Here is a 27,760-nt window from a genome sequence, read left to right on the forward strand (position 1 = left end):
CGTATAACTTTACATGGTATTTCACGTTTTACATTTATAATTCTTCTCCTTAACTTGAAAGGGACATCAAAAGCAAGAATGTGCTGCTGAAAAATAACCTTACAGCTTGTATCGCTGATTTCGGTCTAGCTTTAAAGTTTGAGGCTGGAAAGTCTGCAGGGGATACACATGGACAGGTAAAGACGAACTTATTGTGTAAATGATAAACTGTTGACTGCATGTGAACAGGAATCGGTAGTCTGTGCGTTTTTCATCCAAAGGATACTGTGTCGTCAACCCTATTTTCTGACCCTTAAGGAAGATGGAAATTCTATCTTTCTTCTCACAGAGTCAATTAATGTTAATCAATTTGTTTAATAATTACAGATATGTCTTTCCTCTGCTGGCCAACTATCTCACTACGTGGCCCCCTCTCTCCCCCTGTAGTGGTTTCACACCAAAGAGCTGCAGCACACCACTCTCTCGTTCCCCCAGCTCAAAGGCAAATGGGGAGAAAATACGATGGAAGGGGCTCGAGGGGTGAGATAAGGACAGGGAGATCACTCAACAATTACTGTCACGGGCAAAACAGACTCGGCACTGGGAGATTCGTGTAATTTATTGCCTATTGGTAACAAACTAGAGCAGTGAGAATTAAAAGCAAATCAAATCCACCTTCTCCCCTAAAAACCACGTTCTCCCCTATTCACCCTCTTCTGTGTCCTCCCCTCGAGCAGCACAGGGGACGGGTAATGGGGGCTGCGGTCAGTCCCTGACGCTTTGTCTCCACTGCTCCTCTCCACGGGCTGCAGCTCCGGCCCGGGGCCTGCTCCTGCGGGGGCTCTCCATGGGCCGCAGCCTCCTCCAGGCCACATCCACCTGCTCCACCGGGGGCTCCTCCACGGGCTGCAGCACAGAGATCTGCTATAGACCCCTGCTGCCAGTCCCTGCCACCTGAGCCCAATACAGCCCCGTGCCCCTTGATTTCATTCTTTCCTGGAGAACTCGGACAACACAGAGCTCTTTTTTTTTTTATTAATCGTTCTGAGCTGCTCTTCAGAAGTTGAGTGCTGATGCTGGCAGCCAGTTTCTAACTTTTTGACCTAGGAGTGCAACAGTCATTTTCCTGAAATGAAAACAATACTAATTCAGTACTTGCCATGGAACAGGGAACTGTTTTAGTATCATGTACTTTTTAAATAACAAGCTTGAGCCTAGAGCATTATGGTTCCTGGAAAACTAAATATATTTAGTTTTAGGCAGAATTTCAGCTTCTGGTTGAAGGACAAAAATAAAATCCGTATGTTAGGATTATAAAACCTCAATTACAATGTTTAAGAGAAACATAGCTATTATTGTGAAGGTTTAAATAGTGGAGTAGATCTTGTCCGGACATCATACAAGCTCTGATCTATTCAGATTACATAATGCATCGTTAATTGTGGTCAGAACGAATGGGTAGCCCCAGAGTTTTCATTTAATGTCTAGGTTTGTGTAAGTGATTTCAAATAACTTTCTAAGTATAAATTGCACTTCAGTAACTGGCTTTCCTTTGGTATTCTGTTACTTCTGTCATGGGGAGAAACATAAGCAGGTTCCATGTCTTTATGTGGAACTGTAATAATTCTTTTGACATGAAAAAATAAGAACAGTGGTCGTCTTGTAACGTGGAAGAATATAAGGAACAGTGGTGACACATACATTGAATTGTTCACAGAAATGTCTTGTTTTAAAATATATACACATTTTCCTCCTTCATAAGTATCCTTTCTAGGACCTAGTCCAAACATTCTGTTTCTAATTCTTACCTTCTATTTTACAGCAGTACAAGACAATTCCAAGATTTAGTCCCAATCAAAGATAACAAATCTGGCTTTTAATCTTCGTCAGATTAGCACTGCCCTACAGTACGGTTAGAATCAGCTAGATAGAATGGTAGTTGTGGTCATGTTGATTCTTTGCGTACAATTGTTTATGTTTGTGTCTTTCAAGGTCGGCACACGAAGGTATATGGCTCCTGAGGTACTAGAAGGTGCTATCAACTTCCAAAGGGATGCGTTTTTGAGAATAGATATGTACGCCATGGGATTGGTCCTCTGGGAGCTGGCGTCACGCTGTACTGCCTCAGATGGTGAGCAGAATACCCGATCTATGCTTGATTAAATTTGTGAGAGTGTACTTTAAAACAAGAAATTGTAAGGTAGATTATATGTATATAATAACACTTACGAGGATGGTAGTCTTGTGAGCAAATGAATGAACCACCAGCACCACGTAGCCACATCGTAATTGGATCTCTTTAGTGTTTGACGTTCCAGGTGCGCCTTTTCTGATACACAGTTATCTGCTGCGTATTTTCTCCTGGTCATGGTAAGGAAGAGAGGATTCCTGTGGAACTCCTAACTCTGTGTTTGATTTCTTCTGAGTTCAGCCTGACGTTCTTGGTGCCAGCCAATTTATCTTTAAGTACAGTTTCTTTTCATCAACAGAAGTTGGGATTAGATTAGTCTTCCTAACAAATTCAACCCACCAGCACCTGCTGGGAAGCCGGTGTCTGCTGCTGTAGAGCTTAGCACCTGGACAGTGTGCCCTGTGTTTTAATGCTGCCTGTGGAAGGTGTGTTGGCGATTACACCAGTGTAATTGGGAAATACGTGGCTAAAAGACATGAGTAATTTTCATCGGTCAGCATACATTTTATTACACAGAGCATTGATGCAGATGTTAATTTCTAGCTGCTCCCAAACACATACAGGATACCACCCTGGCCCTTCCTGAATCGCTGTGAACTGCTCTCCAATGCATCAAGAAATCAGTTGCCCGTGATGAGAAATAGAAAAGTCTCTGGTTTAAAACCTTGTTTAACGACAGGTGCCAGACTCAGACTGTGCAATGGAAGTTCGGGGCCTCCCTACCCTCTCCTTCTCTTCACTATCACTAGTGTAGTGTTAGTTCACCTCAGATAAGGCTCAGGATTTCAGAGGAATATCTGATGAATTGCTGATAGCTTACAGACTGAAAATGCAGTCGTGTCAGAGAAACCTGCAGCACTCTGACACTGTCAGCTATGGGTTCATCACACCTAACTTTTCAATAAAAGATTTCGGATGCCTTATTTCAAGCGTGAATAGCATTCTTAAATTCTGTAAGCAGAAATTGTAGGGTGTGCAGAGTAAGTTGGACTTAATGGAGGACAAGACAAGAGACCAGTCTCAAAAATGCTTGGGAGAAAGTTTTTGGTACAGTCGTCAATTCAGCTAAGTAAACGTGGAGGTTTTAGGGCTAGTGATCGTGCTTGTCATGAAGCTCTCCTAGACCAATGCAGCTGAAAGACGTTGATTTAAAAAGCCGAGATGTATTGGAGATGAGCACATCGCCACACCCTGCTCTCCTGCTCCAAATATTCCTCATGGAGCAGACGCCACCAGGGAGCCTTTACCCTTTGAAAAATGTTAAGGTGTTTACTAACAGGATCGGCACGCTCTTGTACAAATTTCAGAGGCAGACTCACGTTCCCTATTGATTTTTCGTGCCTTGCTGTACTGTAAAATATATTTACCTAAATCGTACCAGAAGTATGTTGTAGGTCTCTTTGGCAAGGGTGGTTATTCCAGAAATAAGGGAGGCAGCAAAACGGGCAGCAGCTCTCCTGCCTCGCAGCTTTGTGTAGCTCTCCAGTCACAGCTGCCGTTTTTGTCTCTGCAAATAGAGTTTTTCAGCAGGTACCTCGTGTTTCACTGAGCCTCAGCAGGCTCGTGCGTACCCTACTGCACGGTTCTCCTGTCTTCCCCTTTCTTTTTCCTGTGTACATACCTGTCTTCAGGCTTCTGATCTGGGAGTACAACATACATGCTACAGCAGCACATTATCTATAGCTGCCTGATCAGTTGTTCACCTTAGAGCTTGCCCCTCTGATTCTGTGACGGACGATACCTGGTGCTTGGCCTTCAACACGGGTGCTTCTGTTCCAGGCTGTCCAGATTAGAGGAGGAAGGATGTAACACTCTCGGAGGCTGCAGCAGTCGCTGCTGCGAGTTTCTGCCCTTTAGAGGGAAGGTGGTATTGGAAACACTCACACCTGGCTGTCAGGTGCCTGTCTGGTGGTCAAATACCAAGAGAGCCAGCAGAGCTGAAAGGACGATGCTCATTTGGCTCTGGTTTGTTGGGAGAACTGGGTCCCAGAGCCTCCCTCCACCTGCGTGTTTTAAGCTTCCAGTTATGGGGGAGCTGGGCTGGGAGCTGCACTTGGCTGCCATGTTCAGGAGAGCAAACATTTGTAGCTGCTGCAGCTGCCACTGCTGCTTAATTAAAGTCTGAGTCACTGCGCGCTGCTAACCTGTCACAGGATGAGCTTTTAATGGCAGCAGAAAGTAAACTATGCTGTAAGCTTTTGACTAAGGACGATGATTCTAAGATACCAGTCTTTTTCCTTTAAGCAGAACTTGTGCTTTAACTTCTTTTTTTTATCTGTAGGCCCAGTGGATGAGTACATGTTGCCATTTGAAGAAGAAATTGGCCAGCATCCCTCCCTTGAAGACATGCAGGAAGTTGTAGTTCATAAAAAGAAGAGACCTGTTTTAAGAGAGTGCTGGCAAAAACATTCTGTAAGTAGTTACGCAACCGAGTTCTTCAAAGTTCTGCCATGATTTGAATTTCAGATTTTGTTAATCCCGTGTTGTGTTCGTGTTACTGCCTTTTAGGAAGAATTTAACTGTAGTAAGAATTAAATGGGCTATGAACTAGTATTCTTCCATCGTAAAATGTTCTTTCATTTTGAGTGATTTGAAAGTACGTTTTTGGTTAAAGAACTGATTCTTGAGCTTTATTTCTAAAACTAAAATGCACATGTTACAAATAATATATTTAAGAAATACTAGTCGTGATTTACTCAAGGAGAGCTACTAACTGAATGTAATAACAGGGTAAGCGGTGTCATACAAGACATTTCTGGGATCTTTTAGGGGAGAATAGCTGCCTGTCTGATTTGCTTTATGGATGGAGACTTGCACTGATACCACTCTGCATATTCTAGCACTGTTGGTTTTATTGGTTTGGTCTGTTTGTTGGTGTTTTTTTTTTTCCAAAAAATGGGTTGTTGGAAACAATAGATGACATTCTGCAAGAAAAATGAGTGCATGCCACCCTCTGCTCCTTGCGATGAGCATATTGCTGTATTAGCTCAGTTACTTGGAGAGAAGTTCGCTGCTGTCAGATAACAATCCCCTTTTGTGCTCCTTGATTTTCAGTGCAGTTCCATTCAGTCACTGGGGAGCTCACCCTCTCTTAGAGTGAGATCTGTTAAAATATCACCGTGACTTCACTAGCAGACTGCAGCATCGTGTAGAGAAAAGCGTTCACTCACTGTTGCATACATTGTTTAAATGGTAAAAAACAAATAAGGCGTGAGGTCCCATGGCTTGCCAGGTTTCAGACCAAACACGGCACAACTTCCCACTTAGCACAAGGGCTAGAATTGGGCAGGTACACCCTAAGACATGGTCTGCTAACGGGAATTGCTGGGCGACCTCACCTGCCTAAAACCTGCTGCTATCGCTGTGCGCCGTGACTCCTCCTTCACTGTTGGGCTTGTGTTTGCTGCAGGGCATGGCCATGCTTTGTGAAACCATCGAGGAGTGCTGGGATCACGACGCAGAAGCCAGGTTGTCAGCGGGATGCGTAGAAGAACGGATTATCCAGATGCAAAAACTAACTAACATTATAACGACAGAGGACATTGTGACGGTGGTCACAATGGTGACAAATGTTGACTTTCCTCCCAAAGAATCCAGTCTATGATAGTTGCACTGGTCATGTCACTGACCACAGGACTCTTCACTGGAGCTGCTAAAGCTGACGGGACTGCTCACGTCGTTACTGTTTTCTGTGTGAACCGAACGATAAGTCTCTCTGGAACATCATCAAGAGGTGGTTTTCCTTTATTTTCCCCTTCCTCCTCCCAAACAGGAATCCATGAGACTTTTTGCATTCCCTGCTTACACCTGAAGGACACGGGACTGAGGAACGATGATAACACGCCGTTAAGGAACTTAAATGAAGAATATGGACCTGTGCTGGCTAATCAAGTGTTTTAAAAACTGACATCAGATTTCTTAATACCTGTCGGAAGAGACTAATTCCTTAAATGAACTACTGTTATTTTTTTTAAATCAAACATTTCATTTCAGATTTAAAAAAGGGTAACTTGTTTTTATTGCATTTGCTGTTGTTTATAAAAATGACTATTGTAATGCCAATATGACACAGCTTGTGAATGTTTAGTGTGCTGCTGTTCAGTGTACATAAACAAAAGTAATCAAGTGGGATATAGCAAAGAGGCTTCCAAGTATTACTTAACCTCCCTCAACAAGGTATACCTCAGTTCCACCTCTGCTAAATTATGAGATTGACAACACTAACAAAATTTGAATAATAAATTGATCCATGTTTTGTAAATGATGTATTTCAAATTCACTGTGTTATTTAAAAAGGGTAAGCTATGCTTCATGCCAACAGTAAATGGCCATTCCTAAAGCAGTGTTTTTAGCCTTTTCTTGTACTAGCTTGTTGTGTATAAAAAAAAAAGTGCTGTTTATTGAAACAAAATTTTCCTTCTTGTTTTAGTTTAAAGCTTTTCTCTTACCTCCATTTCCCAGAATATCTCATACATTTATTTAATGGAATACTATTTAGGTTTGCTGTGTCTGAGGAATATTTGAAAACTTAAGCATGACTTTTTTAATTTTCTGTGAGCTATGACACTGGAAAGCTCTGAATTCTTTTTTTTTTTTTAAAGTCTTTCTCCTATTTATGTTTGTGACAAGGTCTGCCTAGTGTGTTTTCTGTTTCACTAAACAGTATGCAGTGGGTTCTGTATCACTGTTTCAGGATCACCTCAGGAAGCTCAATTACCCCAAACTCTTTACTGTCTGCAACTTCACTCTACTTAAAGCTCGGTGCCATCTGATCAGGTGTACTTCATGTCTGTGATACGTAGGTTTATCCCAGAATTGTAATAAAAAATTAGAGCCAGAGTTTTCAGATTACAAATGCTTAAAAATTTCAGGGATAATTTAGTTACGTGTAAAATATGCAGTGACAAGTAAGAGGTAACGAATACCGATCTCCGTACCACAGACTCACAAAAAAATAAGGAAAAACGTTGAAATTGCTTTCACAACTCCCATGTTATTTTTGAGTGTAGGAAGTCATGCCTTATATTTAAGGTCCAAATTGACTGGTAGATAGGTGCCAAAGTGCTTCTCAGAAGTACTGTTTCACTACATTGATTTGATCTTTTACACTAATTTCCAAGTAAAATAAATTTTATAAACCTCTAGAGTACAGAACCACCATTGGTTAGTGTATGCTGTGTGCTTTTACCCTCGTGTTTTGTTTGGTTTTGCACCATGCAGTCAGGGGCTTTCGAAAGAAGCTTTGAATGTTGCGAGTAGGAGCTTGCTGTGAATGTCATCTTGACAAGCTGATCCTCCAACCACAGGATGCTCTGTTTTACGTGTGCGTGAACTTAATCTCTGGGAACAATAAGAGACGTTACAGATAAAACAAGACCTAGGTCAGCATGCTCTTGGTAGGGAGGGAAGGAAAGGTGTCGCAGTGGTGCTCGTGTAACATCCACCCACCGCCCCCTGTCCTGGTGTTCGTCGTGTTTATGCCTAAGGCTTCACAGAGCCAGAGGAACCCTGCTCTGAAGGGTGACTGGCACTGCAGGGTGCAACTCCGTGTTGTTCTGCTTGGTTATAAAAAGAAAAAAAAAGTAGCTTGTGGCCACTTCCTTAACTGACATCTTCATTTTGCTTCCATTTTTAAGCCAGGGATGCTGTTTTACGCACACAGCAAGGCACAATCGTAGCTGCTGAGTTCTGAACAAAACAGGATCCCGTCGCACTCTACTGAAGACCTCTGTGCTCCCATGGCGTTGTAACCCCATTACTGGGGAACGTGGAATAAATGCGGCTGATTTAATAATCTGTTACTCGAGATCTGATGCAAAAATTGGTCCTGCGTAAAATGTGCATCACCTCTCCTGGATCCTTTTAAAGTTCAGCTACTGCGGGCTCTGACAGCAAGGCGCTGGGGGTGCCAAAAATACACAGGGCAGTGCAGGCTGCACGGGCGCTCGGGGAAACTGAGCTGGCTTACCTGCGTGGTTTGGAACTGCAGCTGGGTATCTCCGAGGGCTTAAGCACTGTACTACACTGAGGTTCCTGATTTTTTTCAACAGCGTAACGTAGTAGATACAAAAAGGAAGGATGTTCATAGTATAAATACTACTTTATAAATGCTACGTAATTGGTTAAAAACAACTACCATCCCCTGAGCTGTTCTAGTACCGCTGCTCTCACAGGGCATTTGGCTTTGCTTCCAGAGCATCGGGCGTGCAAGTTGAGAAAGGGCCTGCGCCAGCGTTTTACAAGTGTAAACAGCAGCAGGTTTGGCGAGACTGATGCTAGTGGACCTATTTGGCATTATTTACTAGCAGCCAGTGACCAGCGTCCCTTACAGTCTCTAGCAGTGCAGCCGGTGGGCGTGCGCTCCAGAGGGACACCCCGTGCATGGGCTCAGGAAGAAAACCCAGTCCCCTGTGCCACGCTTTCAGCTGAGGGCTGCTGCAATGCCACCGCTGTGCGGGCCCCAGGGCTGACAAAGGAGCCAGGGCTCGGCCTTGCCAGAAGTTTAAGCCCCACGCCACTTTCCCCCTTGCGTTGGTGGGCAAGGAATTTTTCTGTCACACACTGCATGGCTTTGTACTCACTGCTATGTGCACCGCAGCATTTCGGAGCAGAGCCTGTGCCTCGTAGTTGTTGGAGTTGTGGTGGTCTGAAACTACACCTTAGGATGGGAAGTCACCGCCGTGGCCCTGCTAGTTGAGATTTGTAAAAGTCAGCGTAGGTTCAAGTACCAACTGTTGGTGTGCTACCTGAGGTTTAATTAGAGGGTAATAAGACATTTCCTGGTCATATTAGCATTTGACAGAATTACCAGTTTGCTCTTTTTTCCAGCTTCTCTTTTAAACCTCTTTTAATGTTTACTTTTATTAGGAACACTTGGTACAAAAAGCAGAAAGCTGTAACATAGGCTCATGGGCAAAATGATTCAAGTAGCATCCTTGATGGAACATCATTTACCTCAGATACTCAACCAGCAGTACTTTTTTTTTTTTTTAAACTTCTTTTAAATGCAGTTTCAGTCCATATACTATTCGTTACCTCTCAAGATTTTGGTAAGCAATTATTTTAACTTTACTCTTTGTATTCGTCAGTGTTTTGGGCACAGGTTGTTGTACTACTGTCAAAATGTACTTGCTGTTTTCCTGCAAGTACTAAAAACAAATCAACCCCTCCCCACCCTCAATAAAGTGATTGTTAAATATTGTACAAATAAAAATGTATGCTCTTTCCCCCCTACTTCCCCAAAAAGTTAAAATAAAAAATGTGACTACTATGACTTGCATATGCCTTTCTTCAAGTTGTAACGCTTTGGGAGGAGAGACACGTACCTATTTCTGCACGTGGGGTAATTTTTAAGCGACGTGGCAAGTTTTCTGGCAAAAAGGAAAAAAATAAAATAAAAAAGGGAAAGATGTTGTAGTTGAAATGCAGGTAGTGAAACAGAGGCAGAACCTGCCTCATGTCTCAGAATGGGGGCCTTCCCTGCTCCTGGCTGCGGCTTTTCAGCAGTGCTGGGCATGGAAGGGGCTGAGCTGACTTCCAGCAGCGCCAGGGCACCTTCAGGGAGAGGCTCGAGGGTCATCTCTTACCTGCAGCCCCACGCAGCAGCCAGAGGCGCGCCGAGGACCCGCTCGCAGGACCGTGTCCCTTTGTGTCCCCGTTCCTGCCGCAGGGCCACCACGAGCATGCGGTTGCCTCTGCTCAAGTGCAAGGGTTTGTGTCTGCAGGGTGTGCTGCTGACCACACACGCTCAGAGGTGTTGGCTTCCCTGCTGAGGACGTTACCAAGCTTCTGGCCATCGGCTTGAACTCGAAGTCAGTCACTGCTCTCCCTCTTAAAAACATTAAACTTATCAGCCAGGCCTTTAAAAAAGCTGTGGAGATGATGTAAATGCTGCTCTGCTACACGTGGACTTTTTTTCCAGCCTGCACTATTGCTGTTGCAGTTTGTTTCTTCCAGAAGTGATCCTAGACCAAAGCTGGAATTAATAGTTTTCAGTGAAACTATAAATCTGTCTTGGCCCCAGCATATACTAGATGTGAGGTTTCAAAAACATGGCTTACAGCAAGGAGTTCTGACCGTACAAGTGAGATTCAAGACAGCCTGTGGATGTGGCACAAAAGGTTTCATCAGCAGTGCTGCATCAATGACAATCTTACCCAACTATACAATATTTCAGGCTACAAGACAGGTATTTATGCTGGGATAAGTGCCCTCCCCATCACCACGCTCCCGGCCCATTACCAAGCTCCTCACATTAGGGACCAGACCGCCAGGACCAAGAGCCTGAGCAAAGGGAGCAGGGGAAGGGGGAGCTGCTTCCTTCCACCCCTACCTTCCGCACGAGATCCCTGAGCACCGTCACGCACATCCCTGCGTTCCTCACCTTTCCACTTCTGACCAGATCCTGCTGCTGTTTGACAGAGAGTAAATGACAGGGCTGCAGAGCAGGCTTATCACCCCCATAAGTTAATCACCTCCGTAACTAGCAAGCCAGAGGACCGTACTTCCCTCTGAAGTCCCCCAACGCCAGCTCTGGGGCCAGGCGTTGCCACCGAGCCAGGAGCCGGCTTCAACCGTTTGCCTACAGCCCCTCCGCAGGGAGCCCAGGCTGGCATCACGCTACCCACCCATACAGTAACCGCCCCGTGACCACCCCCAGCCTCCTAGCAGTGACATCTCCTCCCCTTTACCCGCAGCGGGAAGGAGGTTCCCCCTTCCTTCCCAGAGCAATGCAGGAAGGTCAGCCAGCTGACACCAGGCTTGGGGAAAAAAAAAAATCCTTAAAAGGCAACCTTGATTACATGAACTACACAGAGAAGTGAACGGAGTTTGGGCTTGCTGAGTAAACACTTTCCTTTCTGGAGTTATGGTTTGCAAGTGTTCCATTCCAACAGTCTAAGCTACCACCTAGAGGAACTGGACCACTGTGACTCTCCTACTACTTATTTTGCTCCTTTTCAAAGTACTGCTGCGTTTTTCAAGATGTGCAGATGACATCTTAAAAACTAATGAAGCAGTGAAGAGAGCAAAATAAACTAATCCTTCTGACTGAAAAGAAGGGCTTCTGAGTGAAACCAGAGCGCGGTCTCCCAGGCATGGACAAGTCACTGAGGTTTCTTTGGCTTTTTGACAGACTGAAGTCACGGCTGCTAAAAACGCATATGACATCACAGACTTTAAGGCAAGAATGAGCTAACTTGCTCTATATTCAGGAAAATCAGTCTTCCTGCATCATCCTTTCTGAAACCTAACAGCACCATCACGAGGACATCATGAGACAGCTGGACAACCTGGAGAGAAGGTGGGCAGGTAGGTGAGGCTGCCTTGCACGAACACACCACCTGCCAGACGAAGCTAGCTGTGACTGAAGGTTTAACTACGTTTCATGTCACGTCAAAGCTGTACTAGAGATGGATCCGCACTTCAGAACGTACGGCAGGAGACCTGCAGCTGGTTAACATCTAAAGCAGCCTCAATCTGCAATTAAGAAACTCAAAGTGCAAGCGCTTTGATTTCTACAAAGTAGAAGTTGTGTGTGAAAGGTGTGAAAGGAAAAGCTAGCACTGAGCTGAGCTACCCCGAGCATTTAGAAGTTCTTCCAATTTACGGCCATTACAAGATAACAGGATTGCGGTTCCAAAATCAACCAGCAAAGCAAAACGAAGCAGCCTTCTTCCAACCAAAAATTTATTAATTTGACCACCCTACTGTGGGTAAACATTACAACTTCTAGAGTCTGCGGTTAACTCCAGAAGTTCTGATGTGGCAAGGGGTACCGTGACTTCCCAGGAGCTCACAACCAGCTAAGCGATGACGTTGCCCACTGCTTTACGTCTGTCGGGCAGTTTGGGTACGCCTGCAGAGCATCCATGATCTGGTTGTTGTCCAAAAGCAGTTTCATTAAGAGGTACTCTCTCTGAGTACGCACCGATGGTCTTTCTATCGGTTTGACTAACTCCAGTTGCAGTAAGTGTTCGAATGCCTAAAAACAAAAGAAAAAAATAGGAAAAAAGACGACAACCTCACTCCGGGCTGTACTGGTCATTTTGAATGACCTACGGGGCGCTGTTTTAACAGAAGCCTGGGGTGTGCTGTCTTAACAGACATTAAATGCAAGCTCCGTTCAACCCTGTCCTTTTCGACAGGCAGTAAAACGTATGTGAGCTGAGCTACAATACAACTTTTCTTCTTACAGAAATAGTAATTAAAATCTCTTGTTTATATAGCTGAATGGGAATGACTTTGTTCCAATTAATCCACAATAACAGTTCATTACAAGCACACAGCATTACTTAACTTTCTGTTTAAGCGTAACTGAATCATAATGAATCAGAAACCAGCTTAAAAGCAGCAAGACTAGAAGCTCTGACTACTGAACTACTGATCATCGAGTTAAATTCATCAGCTGAAAATATCTGCGCAACCACCTGCTGGGCTGCTACGCTACAGCAGGATGAAATGCCGGACTGTCAGCGCCCCAAGCTGAAAAACTTGAAAAACACGAGTCCTTGCAATATTTACTTGTCAGCGGGGCATTTACCAGACCAACAAACTTCCTACCAGCCGGGCACCGACCAGCAGAGGGCAGCGCAGCACTGAGCAACACAGCCACGGGTCACATCTGTTCTGCGAGCAGGGTTTTCTCAACCCCTGAAGCATCCGCCCCTACTTCAAGGATTGTTTACGACTGTTCAAACGTGTGCTCTAGCAAAAGATACACATCTGAATGCTTTAGAAAAAAAACACACTTCACGTTTACCTTCATAACAACTGGCTTTTCGAAGTTGTACAAGCAGTGCGCCTTCCTTTGGATGAACTTCTGAAATTCTGCGTCAGGAACAGGAAGGAAAAGTTACTCGGGGTAAAGCGAGTGACTTAGCACGTGTACGATTCATGCATTTCTCTCACCATTGTAAACCATCTGGAAGTTAAATGGTTCTCCTTCATAAACATCATTTAAGTGTTTCATAGCTATAATTAGGCAGATTTCCAGGACAGACAAACCTAGAGGGAGAGAGACAAGAGCTCTAAATATCTCTCTTAAGCATATCAGAAGCACAAGCAGTTCACACGATATTTTAATACTCTTTTGTATGCTGTAGGCCTCACGTATTTGTGGGGTTTATCTTCAAAATTGTAACAAAATCCCAGAATTAAAAGCAGCTAGATAAAAGCAGAGCACTAGTTTTCCAGATATTTGAAGCAAGAGTGTTACAGAACAGGCTGCTTCTGTCGAAACGCAAGAAATTTAAGCATAAAGGCAAAATCATCACTGCAGACAAAGAAATTTTGGCAGCATCAAGACAATCTACATGCTACCGTACAGCATGTGATGAAATGAGAGTCTGAAGAAGTTATTTGCTATTCAAAGCTAAAGAAATGTTGCAGGGAATTACCTCCACAGACAGAGAATCACAGGGTCGAGCCAAACCAAACCCTGTAAAGTCTGGGAGCGGTGAAGAAGCAATCGGATAAAATTGATCTTTTCCTGATCAGGGAAGCAATTCGTCTTGTAACTGTATCTGGGTTTATATCCTCATCAGCCATTTATTTCTTCTTATCATTTGTACAAGTTCCCAAATATTTATCAGAGAAAACTTGAGCGCATTGCTCAATGCATTTGACTTGCTGAGGTTTAAGGAAAGCCCCTCGGCCCCTCACCACAAGCGGTTGGGTGAAAGCAGCACGAGGGGTTTTCAGGCTGCCCCAGCACACCGACACACACCCGCGGTCAGTGCAGGAGCACGAGAAGCTGGGCCAAACGCAGGTGGGTGCACGCAGCCGTACCCTGCGCAATTCAGCGCCCGTTCAAGCACAGGCTGTTGCAATTCTCAGAGGATTTATTGCCACAGCTCGCAGCCCAAGCCCAGCAGTTCCCTCACGCTACCAGCGCCGGCAGAAAGAGGTCAGCCTTTCCCCTTCCTCCGACACACACGGGACAGAAACGCTGTCCGGGGGGTTCCCCACGCCACCAGTGCTGACTACAAACACGCTGGCTGGCGCCGAGAGCTGTTAGACACCCGTAGCGGGGCGCTGGCTGAGTGCCCTGTGCAGTAGTATTTGCACCAAGTACTATACAACTCAATTTCGGGTTTATTTTGCACCGTTACAGCCACACACGTACAAATGCAAATCAGCGGGGAGCAGGCAGATAGATGTACTCCCCAAACAGCTCACACCAAGAGGCATCGGTGCATTACGCAGTATCCCTTACATCTGAATTCCAGTGAGGCACCTGATGCTTTCCACAGTCTTTAGAAACACCTGGGAGGAAAAAAAAACCTGAGCTTTACCATGTACAATATTTGCTTTGGAGTCCATTCTGTACTGCCTGCTTGCCTCCTGAAGATCTGACGCAGTGATCAGAGGGTGATGCACAGTAACGTTACTTACAGCGAGCATCTAAAAATAAAGCAGAAGACATTTTTCACTTAATTACTAATTACCAGACACACTTTCTGCTCCGAGATGGCATGCAGAACACATTTCCCCTGGAGTCACCTACTGGAAACATTAATGAATAAACCCTGCACGCGCAGTAGGTTCGTACCAAAACCCCTGTAAATAGCTGGTAGCTACAGCTACGCTTTGCCAGGAAGGTTTTCCTGGCTTAAAACTTTAAAGCCTCCTCACTAGAGGACATAAACACTCATTAGCTTGTTTGTATTAGTTTCAGTGGATTAGCATACTTCAGGGATTGCTGTAAGAAATGACTTACAAGTACTTTACACGTACCTTTGTACACAGAGCTACTCGTGCCGCTGCTAGGAAAGTCTGAAGACAACTCTCAGGCTACAGAACACAAGTTACCAACTCAGAACATTTAACAGACAGTTTCATGTAGTTGCAATTTGAATCTTTAACAATCTTCAGTTGCTTGTCGCAGGAAGTGAGTTTTGAACAAGCGTAGGTTAACGCATACACAGTTAACCGACCTCCTCTGACACCACTCTTCCAAACCCACTGGTTATCTACGAGCCTTTATACGTAGCAGGTGCACCGCAGTGATCTTCACTTGCTCTTCAGTAGTTTAATATTTATCAGGTTAGAAAAACTGGCTTTTAGTGACTACCTCCTATTTTCTGCAGGTCTGTGTAACACAAAAATGTTTATTTCATGCACGTAATTGAGATCTTTCCCTGAGAACATCCAATGCTATCTACCACCGGTCTTTCCCTTTCCTCCTTTCCTTATGGATGTCAGCACAACAGCCTCAAAAGCAGCACGATGATTCAGCCTTCCGCAGGAACAGAAGGAAGTTTTAGATTATAAAGGCTAATGGGAATCTGAACAGGGAAGACGGGGAGGGGCGAAGAAATGCCAGCTCTAGGACACGAACAGACACGCAGCGTGGAGGGAAGTAGAGGAAACAGACGACAGCATTTGCTGCAAGTCACTGCCCTCCCCACTTCAGGGCTAGTGGAATCTGTGATTGACCAGTCAGCTCCCGAACAGAGCTGGGAGCACCGAGCGCCCTCAGGTTTACCAGTTTGAAGGCAGACAGACACACAGCTGACTGCGTGAAGTCACCCGTGTGAAAGAAGCCATGGGGAAACTGATCTGCCAAAGGCAAAACTAGATTTTAACAGCTCAGTTATGAGCAATGTAGTTCTTACGTAAACAAATTATTTCGCTTTGCTAAAAACAGTAACTTTTTCAAGACTTTCAAAGGGAATTTCAGAAGGAAAATATTTTGACAGTACTTCACCTACAATATTGTTTTATAAATTGAAAGACTCAGTAAAAGTTACTTTGAATAACAAAAAAAAAATCACAATTTCAGTTAAAAAGTAAATCCTCATGAAGCATTTGCTATAAACATCAGAACTCGAATTTGTTAATAAAGCATGGACTGATAAAGCACGCAAGAAACCAGTACTGTCAGAAGCCTGCTCATCAACAAGATGTTTCAAGTAAAGGTCCAATAACTGGACTGAAAAACTCACGTGATGTATACAAATTACTGTAATTCACGAAGAAATTAAATCCAAATACATACCAACAGCAAATGAAGCGAACGCAGATCTTTGGTGTAGTGGAAAAGGTTCTGCAGCACGTCTTGCACAGTTTTATCTACAGACAGATGCTTTAAAAAAAAAAGGTACTTTTATCATCTCTGCAAATCATTTCCTATGCACATGAAAAAACAGTAGTTAGCTAACTTTTAGAAAGAGCTCAACTGACACTGAACGATGTAGTTCTTCATGTCTAACCTTAACTTTTGGTCTTGTGTGACACTTAATGTGCCCAAGCTTCAGTAAGATTACCTGTCACAATTTGGTTTATTCCATATCAATCTCAAATAGTGAAGGGAAATGCTAGTATAAAGTAAAAGCTTTACGTTTATAAAATGGTGTTACTTTAGAAGTTTTACTAAAACCAAATATGAAGAGCTTTAAATACCTGAACATTATTATTCCATTTTTGTGCAAAAGTCTCATCAGGAAATTCAGCAGGAAGAGAAAGCTGTTCCTTGAATATTCTAATATACTGTTTAAAATCAAAGGAATTCATCACATAGATCTGTCGGTGAGAGAACCTTGATTTTACTCTCTTCTCCAAGAGCTCCAGGATATCCTTGTAAAAAGCAATAATATTTTTTTTAAAAAACGGATACTTATAGTGCATTCTTTGCTACACTAAAAACTAGAATAAAAAAACACCAAAATGTGTTTTAACACAGATCCAACAAGACCTTTGCTAATTATTGCCATCGACGTGCCTTGAAATGCCTAACAACTAGCCATTTACCCAAATCATGTGGTGCATACATCATACGGGACAATTAGTTGCTAGGATACCCAGCAAATTTCTCCATAGATTATGTAAATATTTCAGTTACTTAAGTCTGCGTTCAAGATGTTTCAGCCTATCAGGGCTCTCGACAAGTTGTCTGTTTAGTAGAGACGTAGGCTGGCAGCTGGCAGCTCACGTGCCTTTTGTCAGACTGAAAGAATCCAGCTACAAAAAATTAAGAGCCAACGCAGATCTTTTAAGATTGTCACACAGACCTAAGCAAGCCTGCCACCAAGTTGTTGGTTGAAGGTAATAGAGAAAAGCTTATTTTTCTCAGAACCACCAGCAACAGATTCGCACCCGAAGCAAGCTGTGGGATTCAACCATTTAGAGAAACACAGCACTATTCCCCTACCTTCTACTGGGACAGAACGCTTATGCTGTTTCTAGGAATTCTGGGCAGGCAACAAAAAAAAGCTTTCAGAAGACTAAAATTCCTCACCAAAAAGCATGGTAAGAGTCCACAGAGCACCAACAGTGCGAAATACTGACACTCCTTTTCATTTAGAAGTCACACAGGACGGGATGAGCAGCTGAAGAAAAACTCAGCAGCCGCAGCTATCACAACCATGACTCAGTTTCCAAAGGCTCTGCCTTCATTAGATTCAAAAGCAGAGCAATACCAACTTCTAATTTAGAGGTGATGAGGATACCAAACTTGGACAGCAACGAAGCAAAAAGACGAGGCTGCAATTTATTAGATCAACTATTAACTATTCTATTAGCTTCTAACAATTTGCTCAGCTAAATATCACCCAAACCCAGTCAACCTCAGACTGAGGCCTTGATGGAAGCCTAGATGATCTTTGAGGTCCCTTCCGACCCAAACCATTCTGCGACAGAATTATTATTGCTTTTACCATAACCCTGTCCTTCGCAACCAGAATAGTTTGAGAAAAACAGTGCACTTTTTAATTATTTTTTAAAAACATATCAGCTACTACAGTGTCAGAAAGTAGTTATTTCACAGTATACACATCTGTCCACAGTTCCCTATGATGTAATTGTAGTGGTCACAAGCTTAACATGAATTTCAAATCCATCTTAAACATGCTCCTGTTACAGAAAAAGTACCCTACTGAAGTGTTTGCTTAAAAAAATAAATAAATCCCTTGTCCTCAGAGCAATGATTTAAATACAAGCCTATTCTTACCGATTGGTCACCAGAAAACGGAAATGCAGAGGAGCCTCTTCAAAGAGTGAACGGCAGTATAACGTAAAACAGCCGCAAGGATAAATACAGACCTTCTGTGGTAGTATAGGACAACGGTCCTGTGTCTCCTTAGAAACCCAAACCTGCTCCTTCAGCTGCAGAACTGGAGGCTTCGCAATTTTTTGTCATCTGTTTGCCCTCAACTCTTTTTATTTTTAAACTCAAAAGTCAGACCAATGGGTAATTGAGGGAAGTTTCTTAGTAAACTAAGTGAAGTCTCAGGAGCAGAAAGGAGAAGACACTTCAACTAAAAAAGCTGAAAACTTTGGGATTGCAATTTCTTACCTGTCTACATGTGAGTCCAATAACTGTTACTGGAGTCTGTGCTGACTGGGATATATCGAACAGGTTATACAGCAGCGTCTGATTCTTGTGATGAACAAACAAGTCAAATTCATCCAGTATAAACAAGACTGGACAACTGCTGGTTCTGTTTCCTGAGACAGCAAGTTAGAAAACGAGCATGGTAACATCATCATTTCTACAGCCTTCACAACTTCTGCTTTTAACAATTTACGTCTTCTTTTAGCTATCTCACTAGGCCATCCTTTCACATACGTATCGCACGTATGTACATCCTTTCACACAGGTTTTGATTGCTACAACAGTAAAAAGAAAAGTACATGGAAACTGGCTAAGGTTTGTACTGTTCTGCCAAGCATCATTTCCAGTTGCAAGGAAAGAGTTATTTCTATGCCTATTTTTTAGAAACGCTATTTGTAATAGCTTCAGTCAGAATAAAAGAATCAGTCCTTCACAGCTGACCATCGTATATAAACTTTATGGCATCAGCTGAGTTAGGTCCATACTTGTTTGGCATTACACATTTTTTCCATTATTTTGCAACCATAATGTTCTTGGGCAAGACCTCCTTACACCACTTGTACAAGTAGATGAAGAAACATCTGTATTCTAGCTTCTCAGTCAAGCAACAAACAAAAACACGCAGTTTCAGAACACGGATAGTCGTGCTTACCTTTCCTTAAAGCTTCAAGGAGGAACGCAAGATTTTCAGCAAAACTGCCCTGTACAGGGAAAAGAGATTCACAGTATTTTTTCAGTGCCATTCTCAGAATATGACTACATCAAGTTCAGGCATGTACTGAAGCTCATCTCCTTCTCAAATCCTCCCTTCAAAACCAGGAAATACATGAAATTTACTGTTACTTCATATTGTACAATCACAAATGCTTCAAGCAAGTGAAGAAAACTGATAGGTAACTCTACTTTGATTCATGTTTTTCAGCCTGAAAATCCCAAACTAATTGCCTCAGGCATAAATTAGTGATCAGAAGAATGTTTATATTAAGCTAAATTTACAGGTAGCTTTATCTTTTCCTTAAACAGCTACTGCATTCCCAATTTCCCATTTACGCATAGGCAACAACTGCCACAAAATGGGTTCTATTAAGAATGAGTATGCGGGTTATTAATTTGCAACCTTACGAGATGGAAGCATCACATTCATGAGAACAGTGAATTGCTAAGACTACCCTGCTTTATTTACACACACATTGACACGCTTTGTGGCATACAAGTTGCAAGACGAGAAATTATTATAACTGAAGACCACAAACCCTACTGAAGAATGCAGAAGAACCAATTTACTCTCTGAAAGTGAACTGCAGAAGCTAAGAAAGAAAAAGTTTCTATGGACAGAAGCACGGGCATTCCTGCAAATCAGTGTCTGCAACAGAAGGGATTAGACAGCTACGGGTTTAAAGTAGTACTCCACACTAAGTTAAAGGGGAAAAAAAGTACTTTGAAAGCTTCTTCTAGTTCTCTGATGAAAAGAAAAGGCTTTCAAACAGCTATACTGACACTAAATACTTGCCATTTCATTTTATTTCTGCAGTTATATTTGGGAAAATTTTAGCTCAGCGCCAAAACCAGTTGTCCGTTTTCTGTATCTAAAAATCATCTGAGACAACTAGAAAACCAAAGATAACAAAGCCTACTAACTACAATTGACAGGTTGTCTTGTATCCCACACTGCCTGCAGCCTCGTTCTCTGGAGCACTTCAGCTGTTGCCTTATTACTTCAGTACTAGTCTAACTAGGTTTCTTATCTCTGGGAAAAAGTCAATAGAGGAAAACATTTTAAAAGAATTTCTATGCAAAATGAGAACTCTAAGATGACGGCAATCTGGATACATATCCCTATGAAATAGGAAAGCTTTCAAATATACTAAAGATACAGTTTTTTTGGCCAGTTAATTTGCCTACTCTTTTGTCTTGAGATGTTATAAAACAGATGTTTCCAAAATACTCTAATCCTCTGAACACAGTCTCTTTGGAATGCTTAATATTTGTTTCGTTCAGAGGCTGCAACTAAGTTTTAAGGGAGCCTTTGCATTCCTCTATTTATTTAAATTGAAATGTATGTTTTTTGAAAAAGTATTCATTAATACTCCTCAACTAGCAACATCCAACACCTGCGTAGAGCATGCTTCTTGCCTTGAAGTGTTTGTAACCCAGGGTCATTATAGGCAAAGACTTTTGCAGCACACCACAGCCATCAATTTCTATTTATATTAAAAGACAGAGTTTTGGGAAGACTGGGCCAGCCCACTCACTACTGAGAGTTAATGAATTCGCTCTCAATGCCTACTCAGTCTCAACGAGCTGCATCCTCTACCAGTAGTTTTCTAGGCAAGGATTTTACAGGCAGATAAGCAAAGAGCATAATGAAGTCAATACTTACAAAAACTTTATCCCCAACCACGTTTTCCAGGCGCAACTGTCTGGTGATCTCCTTCAGGGCCACTTTATCATTAGTCTGCAAAAGCCCTGAAAGAAAATGATTTTTCGTGAAGAGCTGGCAGTTCTCCCTCACTCCAAGCAGCCACATCTACTGCCACTAGAAGCTCACCCAGAAGCTGCTCTCAGTTTCAAGCCTGACAGAGCTAGACCCTTTTAACAATTCAGGCTAGACAAGTAAGTTCCCACTTGTAATATAAAGTTACTTCAAAAAATTTGTTCACAACTGAACTGATTTTCAACATTTTGAGAAAAAGCCCAAAAAGCACGTGAGCTGTCTTTCTATAGATGCAAAGAACGACATTTGGGAGCTCACAGATGAGCGTGTCCATATTTGAGGCTAGATTGTACCTGCTGCAACCAGAACGCTTGTTAAGTGCATACCACAACACAGCAACTGCACGTAACGTATCAGAGCAGTACTGTACTACTTGCCATTCAGATGAACTTCCAAGAGGTTCTCTCTAACTTGTTTGATTTCCATGAGATCTTTCAAGACATGATTTAGTAACTAGGAAAAGAGAAACAAAATTACTTTATGGCAAGATTAATGGATTAACAATTAAAAAAAGCTATAAACTGGTATTATCAGATAGGAAACAGTATGCACAGTTGAGTTAGGTAACAAAACCTTTGAGTATTTTCAAAAGTATTAAAGTTACATTACTACCATGACTGCAGCAATTACGTTTGTTCATTCTGCTGAATTATTAATGGAAGAAATATCTCCAGTATTTTAGTCTTTCTATTTTTGAAACAATGTATCGAGCTTTTGCTTCAACCAAAGCTTTAAGAGTCCAATACGCAACAGAATTTGTCTTCTGAGGTAGTGCAGTATTCAGATTCATTAGATGCTGTAGAACAAAAATCCCTGCTTTGAATCTTTAAAGACACTGTGCTTACTTACTCTTCTCATCTTAAACCTAGGAAGCATGAGACAAAAAATTAAATTGTACGCGTTCACATCAACTACTGCTTATAAAACTTAGGGGTCCCAAATTTACAGTCCATCAGTGCCAAGTCTTTCAGAGCTTGCGCTTGGTAAAAAGTCACGAAGGGTTGTATTAAAACATTCATAAACAGATGGAATCTTAACTTTTTGTTCACTCACTGCTTCTTCTCCTTTACTTCCCCCAGCTGAAAATTTGCAGGTCCTATCTATGTATATGTATAAATATATCTGTATATAGAGCAAGAGATGTTCTTATAAAAAACTTATTCTCTTATTAAGAGAAAAATCATTTCTCATTTACTGGCATTCTGGCAGGAGGATTCACAAATTTTCACCTTTCCTATCTTTATGTAAAGGGTTTAAAAAACAACTGAATCCTTAATAAATAATAATAGTTTGTGTTTTGGAAACTAGGGGTGGGGGGGATAGGGAACAACGTGTGGCAGATTGGTCTGTTTGGGGTTTTTTATTTGCCTTTTTTTTTTTTTTTTAAGCTTTCACTTCTGCTCCAATTTACCCACAGTATAAAGCTCATCTGTGTTTTTCTATTGCTGTTGTATTTTGAAGCAGATACAGTTAACTGACTCCTACTACAGGTACCAACAGTTAGTATATGAACACTCAGAACAAACAAAAAAAAAAAGGCTTATTCCCTTGGTTTGTCAAGTTTATGCGCTGTGAGAAGATGTCATCCATTCTGGCTAGCTCCCTACCCAACAATTACAACTGGACTCTCAAAGGCTACATTGCACACACATGAAAATCCAAGAAATACTTTCTGCACAGTGAGAGTGCTTGTTGTTTAACTAATGAATTTGTAAGTCTAAGAAATGAAAGATCAGCTCCGGTTTAAGACTAGCAAGCAGTCTGTAGGTGGAGGAATCCTGATTTGATATTGTTTTTTCAGCCCTTTTTCCCCTCCTTCAAAGCATTTTGGCAATTATCCTTCTTCTGAAGTGCCATGGGTAATGGAAGAAGGTAACAACACAGACTGTTTTTGAAATGCAAAATAACAAAGCCATCAACAAATCGGCAGAATGATTTCAAGTGTCAGCTGTATCACAGGTACATTTACCATCTATAAATTCATTCCTGTTCAACTGCATTCGAAACATTGAAGGCCACTCGCTCTAGCAGTTGCGAAGACTTCCAAAGTCCATCTCAAATACCTTCTTTGCTAACAACCAACCTATTTATCAATCGCATACTCATGTAAACATAAGAGATTTATGCCTTTCCATAATAAATATATTATAACTTAGATAGCAATGGTCTCTGACAAGTTTCAAATGGGATTAAGATACATTACCATTCTCTACATATCAACAGCTATGTAGAAATCCACCCTCCAGTCTACTCCCTTCGGTTTTTGGATGCCTTTTCAGTCATCTTTACAGAGGCCTGATAGTAATAGTGGGTGAACATTTAAAGGACTTGTCAAACAAAACCTGGCTGTAATCAAAGATGAACTCTTCTGTGGCAAGAACCATGGCAGAAGTGTAACAGGAGAAATGCCAAAAGAAGACAGAACCTATGATGTAGGCAGATTATAGAGCAACAAACAACTTGTTCCAATAAAATAATGTACATTTTTCATGTTTGGGGCACCTGTAGTTACGTCATAACACTTGGTAAAGACATGCGAGGGATTCCAAAACCATGCATACTTCTACAAGTCACTGCAAGGTTGGACAGGCCCATGTTTTTGTCAGCTGCACATGAAGTTATTCATTTTATAAAATTACTCTGTGTTTGAGAAGTTTCAGATTTCTCCATACTGTTATTCAACAGGATTAGCTCATAAGAAATCCTAGAACGCTTTCATGTTATGTGTAAACAACTAGCAATTCCCTCTTTAAAAGCAGGCAAAGAGATGAAAAATCAGCTCCAAAAGCTCTCATGACTTCAGTGGGGTCATCTACCTCATGCTTTATTTGACTTTGTATAAACTTTTAAATGGTGTTTATACCGCAGTCTTTCCTGATCCACGGGGTCCAATAATGAGGGCAGAATTACTTTCTCCATGAACTGTAGTTCGCTTCAGCAGTTCCAGCAGATGTCTGTGATGAAAACAGTATTAGGTTAAACTTCAAACCAGGCAACATTTACTGAAATGATGGAAAAATCCAGGAATTGTTACCACATAAGAGAAAACTCGATACATTTCACCTTGTTTTCAGCATTCAAGGCATGCAAAATGCAATACAATGAAGTACAAAAGGCTGAGTGATTAGATCTCTTAAAGTATTCTGAAATACTAAAACATGCAGGAAACGGGAGTATCAGCGATTCATCAAGTTCTACAATTCCCTACCACAAAAGAACAAACTTGAAAAAAACATTAATTTCTTTAAAAAAAAAATAAGGTCATTTTATGTGACACCGCTTCTAAAGGAGTCATCACGGTACAGCTGTAAATAATGCGTCCATTTTTGTCCACTATTTGAGAGCTAACTGTGGCAAAGAGCCCCGATACATCTCAGGTAAGAAAAACTAGACATTGGGAAGTTTGTTGGATTTTCTGCCCGGTATTATCCATCAGCAGTGGCATATTAGGGGGAGTCTTCACACAGATCGTTTTCAGAACCCGAATATAAAGAGGGGTGGCTTGGTTTGTTGCACACTAACATCACAGTAACGCATGTTCCCAGAACAATATACGCGTCTATGTGATATCTGCACGTGTATTACACTACACTACTTTAATAACCCAAAATGTCGTTATTCTTCCCACGGAAGGAAAGGAAACTCATGCTCAAGTTCAACTTCTATAAACTACTTCTAAAAAAAACAACGTGATTCATGGCTAAAACAAGCTCTTTAGGTACTTGTTTGTTATTCACAGACTTTGACCTTGTAAGTGCAGAAGGATTAGTAATAGCGTGGAGTTATTGTAGCAGTCCCTTCTCTGTCAGTCTCTTCTCCCTAACTTTAACCTTTACATCTGGACCCTGAGAAGTCAATTTGATTCAAATATCGGTCTCCACTTTAAGAAACATGATGTTGGCATCCAAGGTTTACGATCAACTTTCAATGCTTAATTTCCCATACACAAGGGTATTTGAAATAACAATACAGATTCACAACAAGAGAATTTAACTTTTTGCTTGGCCAGATCATTAAACGCTGTCTTGGAATATACCCTAAAATGATATTTCAGGCTCAAAAAAGCATTTCAGGAATTACAGAATTTGAACGAAGGACAACATAGACCAACAAAAGAGCAAGTAACAGTTCTATAAAGCCCAAGAGAAACAACTCTTAGAAGGATGGCACTGCAAGTCATCTAAGCCCATATAATTTAGAAAAACGGGGGTAGCAGACTGATTATTTTTAATTCTGTGGCTAAAATAGAAATTATTAGTTGAATCTGCTCACTCACCTGTACTGCTGTTCAGTCCCAAACAGTTTTCCAGTAGCATAATGGTGACACAACCTTTCACGTAACATTTTTTGCACCTATGGATATAACACAAGACTGAAAACCAATGCTTGGTGTTTCACGCCCCAGAATGTACCAGTAACGTAATTACTGCAGTAAAATAATAGCAAAATATGCATACAGCTGTTCTACGTGCAAACTTCAGGTGTTTTCTGAAGGCACAAGGCCTTGAAAGTACGAATAACGTTGTCAGAAGCAGAACTTTTAACAGACTCTCCATAGCAGAAAAGAGAAAATTCAATCCAGAACAGCAGCGTGAGTCTTTGGTCCCTCTGTTACAATTCCTTTCCTTCACCCCCAAAGGGATGTTATACCAGCCTCTAAAATTAGGTCAGCACCACATCTAATTCATAGGTGCAAGAAAACGTGTACCAGCACACTTCAGCATCACCGTGCATTTCTCCCTACCACTTGCTAGCAGGCTTTTGGTATCTTGGAAACATGCTTCCTTCTGACACTTAGCCAACTTTTAACTCAAGATGGAACTATCACTGTCAGCTTTAGGCGGTTGGCTGAAAAATAAGCACGCAGATATAGTCCCCAGCAAGCGTAAGTAATGGATAAAAGAACACTAAAAGTCTATTTTGCACATAATTCCACTTTACGAAATGAGATCTTTGCTTAATACATGAGCTGTGTTTGTCCATCTCATTTTTCATTTACCTTTCCTTCTGCTAAAGCCCTGTTAACTTAATTACTAGATTTATTTTGGCTTAATGAATGATTCAAAGTCAGCCTGGTCCATCCACAAGTGAAAGAGTTCTTCTACAAAGGGCTAGTAAAAACGTACAGAATTACGCGGATGGAAAGGTTTCATACTTTAAAACCAGCTAATAAAGACGTTACTGACCTGTGAAATGCATTCTCCATTTGTACTGATGCTCTCCTTTGACTTACGTTTACTCATTGCAGAAGTTTTCACCTTTACATAAGAAAACAGAATTATAATTATTTGGAAAACAAATTAGTTTAGCGTACGTTACTCAGAAACTATGTAACACACTGAATTTACTACCGCAAACACAGGGCAACCACTCATTTGTGAGAACTCTGGAAATAACAAACATCTTCTTCTTAACAGATACAGATGTAGTAGTTCATCTTGTGGAAAGATAAATGCATTTTTAATTAATTTCTGTTCAGAAATTGTATACAAACATAGATTTGCTTAGGATGCTTCTCAATACAATGCAAACGGTACTTCAAGTAACTGACCCAAGACCAAACAGACTTCCAGGCTTTTCTAGCAAGTTCTTAAGATAAAGGTGAGGACAACAGCCAACTGTCTGTGAATGATGAGCCAAGTTCTGCGAAGAGAGCACAGCCATGCACAAGCTGATCTTGTGCAGAACCAGGGGTGGCACAGCTCACGCACTGAGGCTCACTCTGCAGCGTTCCCATCTCTTTAGGCAGGAACCGATCTCAGATTATTGTGCACAATCAGCTCCATACTCCTCGGTAAGGTGCACTAACACATACGTTTACCTTCTCCTCTGACTGTCACAAGCAACGTATTCATTTTAACACTATTTAGGGTAGTTTAAAGTAATAAATATATGCCGCTGGAGCAAGCTATAGGCGTACTGTAACATGCTTTTAAAAGAACGACTGGCTGTCCATCTTTCCACCCGTACAGCTACTGTGGTGTGATTCCAATGATCTTGGGAAGCACAGAGGAAACAACCAGCACAGCGCCTCCAGACGTACAAAGAGAAGCCCACGATGAAAACTTCTGCAGCGCTTCAGCCCAGGGCACCTTCTGTGCAGGCTCAGGCCCTCAGCGAAAGCCCAGACACAAGCCCTCAGCAGCCTGAGGGGGCTCAGGCTGATGCGGGAGGGTGGCACAGCCACTTACAGCACCTGGATGTATCAAAACTGGACTGAACACACTCAGCGACTGAACGTGCTACTGTGTGGGTAACAGAACCAAGTCTTTTTTATTACCTGCACCTACCTGGTTAGAATAAAAAAAAAAAAAAAAAGAAAAAAAAAACAGAAGCAAGTCTTTTCCAGGGGTTTCTTCCAGTCACTTTTTAAAGCAGCAACGCGGGGTTTGGAGGCGAGCGGGACGGGGGCGCCCTCAGGAGCAGCACCAGCACCCCGCACCGTGTCAGCACGGCCCCGTTCCCGTCCCGTGAGGCACCGGACCGGTACCGGACCCACCAAGCCCCCTTCCCTCAGCCGCTGCCGGCTTCACCCCTTCCACAGCAGGTCCCGGCCTCCGAGGCCGCCTCCCCGTGCCCAGAGCCTCCCTCGGGGCCCGTCCCGGTTCCCAAATTTCCCAAAATTTCCCCAAAATCCCCCCCCAAAACCCCCCCGCTCCCGCCCCGTCCCTCACCTGAGGCGCCACCGCCCCCCTCCTCCCATCGCCCCCCGCGCCCCGCGCCTCCCTCCCCCTCCCCCTCCCTCCCCCCACGTGACCCCTCC

The 27,760-nt window shown here is 42.4% G+C and overlaps 2 protein-coding genes across 4 annotated transcripts in view; one reads left to right on the plus strand and one right to left on the minus strand.

Moving 5' to 3' along the window:
* Positions 1-9,443, plus strand: part of ACVR2A (activin A receptor type 2A) — a 62,398-nt gene extending 52,955 nt beyond the window's left edge. The window contains exons 8-11 of the mRNA XM_035556040.2: positions 62-176; positions 1,972-2,110; positions 4,452-4,582; positions 5,580-9,443. Of these exons, the coding sequence (XP_035411933.1) occupies positions 62-176; positions 1,972-2,110; positions 4,452-4,582; positions 5,580-5,774 (580 nt within the window). The 3' untranslated portion in view covers positions 5,775-9,443. The remainder of the gene's footprint in view (positions 1-61; positions 177-1,971; positions 2,111-4,451; positions 4,583-5,579) is intronic.
* A 2,396-nt stretch (positions 9,444-11,839) lies between these two features.
* Positions 11,840-27,723, minus strand: ORC4 (origin recognition complex subunit 4). Of its 3 annotated transcripts, none has more exons than XM_035556041.2 (14): positions 27,672-27,723; positions 26,184-26,255; positions 25,274-25,350; positions 23,861-23,951; positions 21,375-21,450; positions 20,884-20,969; positions 19,156-19,204; positions 18,465-18,616; positions 16,574-16,747; positions 16,170-16,256; positions 14,464-14,572; positions 13,079-13,174; positions 12,930-12,997; positions 11,840-12,152 (listed from the first exon to the last, which is right to left on the minus strand). In XM_035556041.2, the coding sequence occupies exons 2-14, from the start codon at positions 26,238-26,240 to the stop codon at positions 11,964-11,966; spliced, it is 1,311 nt and encodes a 436-aa protein (XP_035411934.1). In that variant the 5' UTR covers positions 26,241-26,255; positions 27,672-27,723; the 3' UTR covers positions 11,840-11,963. The 3 variants fall into 3 exon arrangements, with proteins under 3 accessions (XP_035411934.1, XP_035411935.1, XP_035411936.1); XM_035556042.2 differs by lacking the exon at positions 27,672-27,723 and adding an exon at positions 27,288-27,350; XM_035556043.2 differs by lacking the exon at positions 16,574-16,747.
* Between the last annotated feature and the right edge of the window lie 37 nt (positions 27,724-27,760).

The sequence above is a fragment of the Cygnus atratus genome, chromosome 6 (genome assembly GCF_013377495.2).
Source record: "Cygnus atratus isolate AKBS03 ecotype Queensland, Australia chromosome 6, CAtr_DNAZoo_HiC_assembly, whole genome shotgun sequence".
In the NCBI taxonomy this organism is placed as follows: domain Eukaryota; kingdom Metazoa; phylum Chordata; class Aves; order Anseriformes; family Anatidae; genus Cygnus; species Cygnus atratus.

What these genes read in the sequence shown, in the direction of transcription:
- ORC4 (XM_035556041.2), bottom strand. Translation starts at nt 26,240, where the DNA reads ATGAGTAAACGTAAGTCAAAGGAGAGCATCAGTACAAATGGAGAATGC. An exon ending in CTTCCAGATGGTTTACAATG is followed by an intron (nt 12,998 to 13,078) that starts GTGAGAGAAATG and finishes TTCCTGACGCAG; the next exon opens with AATTTCAGAAGTTCATCCAA. An exon ending in AAAAGCCAGTTGTTATGAAG is followed by an intron (nt 12,153 to 12,929) that starts GTAAACGTGAAG and finishes TTTTGTTTTTAG; the next exon opens with GCATTCGAACACTTACTGCA.